Source organism: Neodiprion fabricii, chromosome 1 (assembly GCF_021155785.1).
Source record: "Neodiprion fabricii isolate iyNeoFabr1 chromosome 1, iyNeoFabr1.1, whole genome shotgun sequence".
In the NCBI taxonomy this organism is placed as follows: Eukaryota; Metazoa; Arthropoda; class Insecta; order Hymenoptera; family Diprionidae; genus Neodiprion; species Neodiprion fabricii.
The window spans coordinates 31,720,508-31,726,507 of NC_060239.1; the positions used below are offsets into that span (position 1 = coordinate 31,720,508).

At 36.6% G+C, this 6,000-nt stretch overlaps 1 protein-coding gene across 3 annotated transcripts; it reads left to right on the forward strand.

The window, feature by feature from the left end:
- Positions 1–364: 364 nt before the first annotated feature.
- Positions 365–5,379, forward strand: LOC124188202 (E3 SUMO-protein ligase PIAS1-like). 3 transcript variants are annotated; one of them, XM_046580778.1, is made up of 9 exons: positions 365–839; positions 1,569–1,735; positions 1,972–2,070; positions 2,180–2,345; positions 2,419–2,712; positions 2,899–3,000; positions 3,110–3,350; positions 3,561–3,974; positions 4,337–5,379. In XM_046580778.1, exons 1-9 carry the CDS (start codon positions 816–818, stop codon positions 4,555–4,557), a joined length of 1,728 nt encoding a protein of 575 aa, XP_046436734.1. In that variant the 5' UTR covers positions 365–815; the 3' UTR covers positions 4,558–5,379. The 3 variants fall into 3 exon arrangements, with proteins under 3 accessions (XP_046436734.1, XP_046436733.1, XP_046436735.1); XM_046580777.1 differs by lacking the exon at positions 365–839 and adding an exon at positions 874–1,167; XM_046580779.1 differs by lacking the exon at positions 365–839 and adding an exon at positions 1,068–1,197.
- Positions 5,380–6,000: the final 621 nt, after the last annotated feature.

Consider the following 6,000-nt stretch of genomic DNA (forward strand, 5'->3'; position numbering starts at 1 on the left):
AATTTACAATATATTTTACTGAGTATCCACTATAACACTAGTGGATGTCTCGAGCGCCTGTCAATCACTCCCCTCTCTCCCGAGGCGATGATTCCGCGATGGTCACTCTTGCTTATCCTTTCCGTAACCCGTTCAGCGTGTTTGTTGTTTTTCAGAGATAAGTTTGGGTAAACAGGCCGCAAACTTACATATATAATATAATATACATATTTATATCAGAGAGAAACCTTTTATATAATATTTTACAGCCGTTCTCATAGCCCTGTTGCATGAAAATTACACAGATGGCGCACGTGGACATTGGCTAGCGGTCTATGGCTACCCATATAGAAGGGTGTGTTCCGAAATGAGCTGCGACCGTTGATAATTCACTAACTAGAAACAGAACTGGTGGTCAAACTTGAAATACAACAAAGATAAAAGATTGCTGACATTACTGTCAACTAATTTTGGAGCATAGCCTTGGAAAAAGATAAATTTTCGGAGTAAACGCAGCCAGTACGCAGTCTATTCCGAACAATTTCAAATAATTGTTTAAATTTCACTTCTAAGTCTTAACTTGAAGGAAACTTGAATAATTCCATGAACCCAGACGTATTCTGATCGTCAAAGGCTAGTAAAGGCTTTTGCAAAATAAAATAACAATTAAGATAAGGAGTGATCAGTCTTCTGTGACGCTGGACATAAAAGTGCTCAGCATATTACAGCGAAAATAAAAATTTCGGCGTACAACGCGGGAAACGATCGGGAATTTTCTTCAAGTGGTGGGAAGTACAGCAGACAAGACGGCTTCGCAAAAAAAATCGTCGAGGAAGATGGCGGATACGGAAGAACTGAAGGTAGGACGAGAATAAAATAGATCTTATTATCTTGACTTAAACGAGCCACATGTTAAATGCCTTCCAGAAACTTGAGTCATTGATTTTTCCGTGTCTTATTTTTCACCAATTATCGAACATTCACATATCCAAACTATTCCAATGTCTTGCCAACGCCAGCAAGGCTGCGTTTGATCATACTAAGCGACATTTATTTTCACACGCGGCTTTTCGCTTTTCTTCACATTCGTCCAATTTCCAACTTCCATATTTTCGTAAACGTATCTTCATTCAATTCGGAAACTTCTCGTGTATCTCAAGCATAACACAGGAATGCGGATACGAGACGGCAAGTAGGAGCAACTGATAACTACAATGGGTAACCTCTATCTCTAGCTTATGCATCACGCTATTCAAATAATCAACATATTTTACTCTACAAAATTTTTTGGAATTGCCTCCCCATCTATCTACTTTGGGCACAAGAGTTTACTTTTGTGCACTTCGTATATGGCAGGTTGGGAAAAATTGTCATATTTGATTTTATATTTTTCCGACTAGTACTATAGAGTGTAATAACATTTGAGAATATAGCTAGACAGAAACGGTACGATTTTCTAGCAGGAAGAATTTGTCGTTATTGCCTAATGTTGTTATCATTAAAGACATTTTCTCATTCTGTGAAAGCTCAGTTTGTCTATAATTATCTTGGGCCATTACGGCTATAAAAATGTCAATTGTCTATTTCAGAGTATGGTATTAAGTTTTCGAGTATCTGAACTTCAGATGCTTTTGGGTTTTGCTGGGCGAAACAAATCAGGTCGAAAAAACGAACTTCAAACACGAGCTTTGGAACTATTACGCCTTCGATCCCATCCTGTGCAGCTAAAAATTCGCGACCTTTATAGAACCATACAGTAAGCCAATATTTATACCAATTTTCATTCCCTTTGGCTAGTTATCTGTCAGAAAAATAATACTTAAGGATTACATCAAACGTGTAACAGCTGTCACAGTTCATAATTAAACAGCCATGTTCTAATAAAATGAATGGAACCAGTTTGAAACGGTGATACTTTGCTGATTTATTAATAACTACACATAATTCTTTCTGTCACTCATATTGTCAGTACAATAAAAATCTGTGTCACAGGCAAGATCAACTTGCCGCACATCAGCTGTATGGTCAAGGTGGCGACAACGGTGAGCCTCAAATCGATCAAAACATGCATTCCCGTAACTATTATACAAGGTAAGTCAGAGTTACATTAACTATGTCACTTCTAAGATATCCATTGACTCTGTAAGGAATAGGAACATGTTTATTTGTTTGTTCCTGAATCTTAATCCAATTGTTTTAGGCAAGGCCATGCTCAGGCAATGAGTCAACAACAGCAGGCCCAATCATCTATTTCAAGTGGGAAGGATTTGCCCCCGGCGCATCAGGCATCGATGCCTCAATCCCAAGTGGCACCGAGAACATCATCTGTTTACCAACCAACTGGATACACCAGTGTTACACCGCAGGTAAATTTGGTTTTCATTTGAAGATAATTGAAGTACTTATTTTGTAAAGTGCTAAACTATCTGTTAATTTCAGCAACGCTCGTCTAGTGCTGTTTATAATCCTTATCCCTATCCAACAAAAGTACTACCACCTCCCCTGCAATTACAACAACCAAACCAGTATCCAGTTCACCCTGATGTCAGGCTTAAAAAGCTACCATTCTTTGACCTGCTTGGAGAGCTGTTGAAGCCTTCGAGTCTTATGCCACAAGGATCTATGAGAGTTCAAGAAGGCACTTTCACATTTCACTTAACGCCACAACAGTCTACAGACATTGCTAGCTCACGAGACTGCCGTGCTGGGAGTAAAATGGACTATACTGTACAGGTGATGTGCTCTAATATTTTACGGTCAATAGCTAGAAGGCAATAGCATTTTTTCGAACATCACAGTTATTGCTATTGTTTATCTTTTGTATATATTTAGAAACATGTTTGAAGTATAATTTTTTGTGTGTAACAAAAATCTTCCTGAGGTTTTACAATCTAAATGTTTGTTGTACTCATTTTACAGGTTCAGATGCGATTTTGCTTGCAAGAAACTTCTTGCGAACAGGAGGACTACTTTCCACCTAGTATCATAGTTAAAGTCAATGGAAAACTATGCCCATTACCGGTATTATATATATATATTCAAGTTTTTTAAAGTCACCCGATTCTTATTTATCTTTATAGTTGATGTATCACAATTATACCATCCAAAACATTTTTTATTATAACTTCAGAATCCCATACCAACTAACAAGCCTGGTGTCGAACCTAAGCGACCACCTAGACCAGTGAATATAAGTCCATTAGTGAAATTATCACCAACAGTAGGAAATCAAATACATGTCTCATGGTCTGCAGATTATGGTAGACGATATGCTATTGCTGTTTATCTTGTTAGAAAGTTGACAAGCTCAGAATTGTTGGCTAGATTGAAAAGCAGAGGTGTCAGACATTCCGACTATACTCGCGGACTAAGTAAGTTGAATTTAATCAAGTACTTCTACTCCGATAGTTTCGATACCTTTAATCTATTTAACACTCATTACTGTGATTCAGCATTTTGTTTCAAAGTGTTGAAATTTAATCAATGATAACGCCTTCAAATTTTATCAGCTGAATTTCCTGAGACTCAGGCTGCTTTTTTGACTGAATCATGATTCTGTTCTTTTTTTTTTTTGCTCTCAGTAAAAGAAAAACTGAATGAAGATGCAGATAGTGAAATAGCGACAACTTCATTGAGAGTTTCACTGGCTTGCCCATTGGGAAAAATGAGGATGAGTACTCCTTGCAGAGCTTCGACTTGTTTGCATCTACAATGTTTTGACGCTTCTTTATTTCTGCAAATGAATGAACGAAAGCCCACATGGAATTGTCCTGTTTGTGACAAACCTGCACTTTATGACAACTTGGTTATTGATGGTTATTTCCAAGAAGTATTGAATTCAAATAAGTTACTGCCTGATGGAAATGAGATACAGTTATTACAAGATGGCTCCTGGGAAAATTTGGTTATGAAAAAAGATAAAGACAAAGACAAAGATAAAAATCAAGTTAATGCTGAGGTTAAATCATTACAGAAAGTGGAAACGCTAGATCTTGGTAAGTTGGTAAATCCCTCCATTATTTTCGTAGAAGTTTTAGGAATTTCACTTTGAAAATTGAAAAAAAAATTTTATTATTGAAAGTAATGCTGATTAATTTTGAGCAAAGTTACGCCCAGGTAGAGTCGATTCTGACCCCCCTTATTTTAACGGGACAAAAATCAGGTTGCCAGCACTAGCGTCTACCCTACGCCTATTAAAAAATACACATATCTGCTCCATGCACTACTACGTTTTGCTACAAGCTACCGGAGTTAACCTTATTGCTGACCTGTTTAAATGAGAGGCGATTGGAATCGAATTTACTTGTAAAGGTGTACCTTAATCTTCTGATGTTCGTACAACACGTTTTATTTTCAGATGAGTCCACCAACCCATCACCACTGTCGCCAAATGAGAAGAAACGTGCTGTTGTCATCGATCTAATATCAGACAGTGATGATGATTCAAACCCATCACAAAGTTCGAATAAAAAACCTAATACTGGGACGTTGTCGCCACAAAAAACCCAGTCCGGTGCTCATAGTGCAATAAGTAGTACTAGAGAGTCTCCAGAATTAATGATAATTGATTTGGAGTAAGAAGTGTTCCTGTATATTGATGACTAACTGTTTGAGGCTGTGAGAACCCGGAATAGAATCCAGGTTTAGTATCGAACATAATGAATAAAAAACAGTACAAAGATAATGCACTCATTGTCAGTCTAAGCACTGTGTGAACGGCGCTGTATGGCGGTAGAAATTGGATGTCATGACATGTAACACGGATTCGTATCTCATGTATTTATTTACTGATTATTTAGGATTTGAATATCGTCAACAACTCCTAATCAGCTGGATAGTATTTAAAGGTACACACGGTAGACATATAACTGTATAAAAACTCATCAATTTTTTTTTTTCGTTGTAAGGAAACAGCTTACCAGATTTAAGGACATCTATTCATGTTTTAAAATATTGTGGAGAGAACATCCATAACATGTAGCAAGAACATAATATGTGGAAAATAATTGTCGCTTTGTTGAGGACAATTTCAAATTCTGCAGATAATTGAATCATTTTCATGATATTTTATTCTTTTTACAATTTTAGTTTCCCCACCAAGTTTGGTGCTTGGCTTTGAATTGTATTCTTTTGATTGAAATTTTACGATTTGAATATCATAATCGAAGATGCGGTACACGTATACAACGTACAGTTATTGATATTCTTTTTCTTTCGTTTACTTTTATTCTAAACTAGCTATCAAAAATATGTTTAATGCTAAGAAATAGCTTGTACGTAACTTGCGATAAAATGAAATAGGCACTGAGTACAGTCGTGTAACGTTACCATATTATGTACTTGATTATTTCGTATTTTTGTATAAGAAATGACATAAAATAAAAAAAAACTTCCTACTCGGTTACGTGTCTTCTGCATATTTGTAAATGTGCATGCGAATATCTAACACCAAATTTGATACCTTGCCTCACTTCCATGTGACTGTACGTAATTTTCCTTGTTGCTAGCAAAACTGAATATTGCGAAAGAGTATTGCACTCTATACTTAAACCCTAACATTTCGCGTGTTGCTGATTACGTGATAAGCTGCCGAATGCATGAAAAGACACGATTGCGTCGTTGTCACTAACACAAAATCCAAGCTGTGCAATGATTTCATGCATGGAATTGAAAATGTTCGCTTTATTTGCTCGTCTTCCTTTACTTGGCATAATATATTGAGAAAATTAATCGATACTTTGATTTGTATCAGCAATATTATTTATGTTCACCTTGTAACTGATGGAAGAAAACGTTTTGTTTCCCGTAATCTGCGTACGATAATCGAGTGATAAAAAAAAATTTCTTTCAAAGCTTAAACCAATGTTCATTTAGAGCAATGATGCGTTCAAATTGGATGTTCAGGTACCGCGATGCGTGTCCGAGAAGAGGAAGTAAGTAGAATGTACAGTATAATGGGTTGTAGGCTGCTGATAAACGGGCAGTCAGCAGAATACAACTGTGTAATATCTTGGTTCTGTA

What these genes read in the sequence shown, in the direction of transcription:
- LOC124188202 (XM_046580777.1), top strand. Translation starts at nt 889, where the DNA reads ATGTTAAATGCCTTCCAGAAACTTGAGTCATTGATTTTTCCGTGTCTT. An exon ending in AGGAATGCGGATACGAGACG is followed by an intron (nt 1,168 to 1,568) that starts GCAAGTAGGAGC and finishes TGTCTATTTCAG; the next exon opens with AGTATGGTATTAAGTTTTCG. An exon ending in ACACCAGTGTTACACCGCAG is followed by an intron (nt 2,346 to 2,418) that starts GTAAATTTGGTT and finishes TGTTAATTTCAG; the next exon opens with CAACGCTCGTCTAGTGCTGT.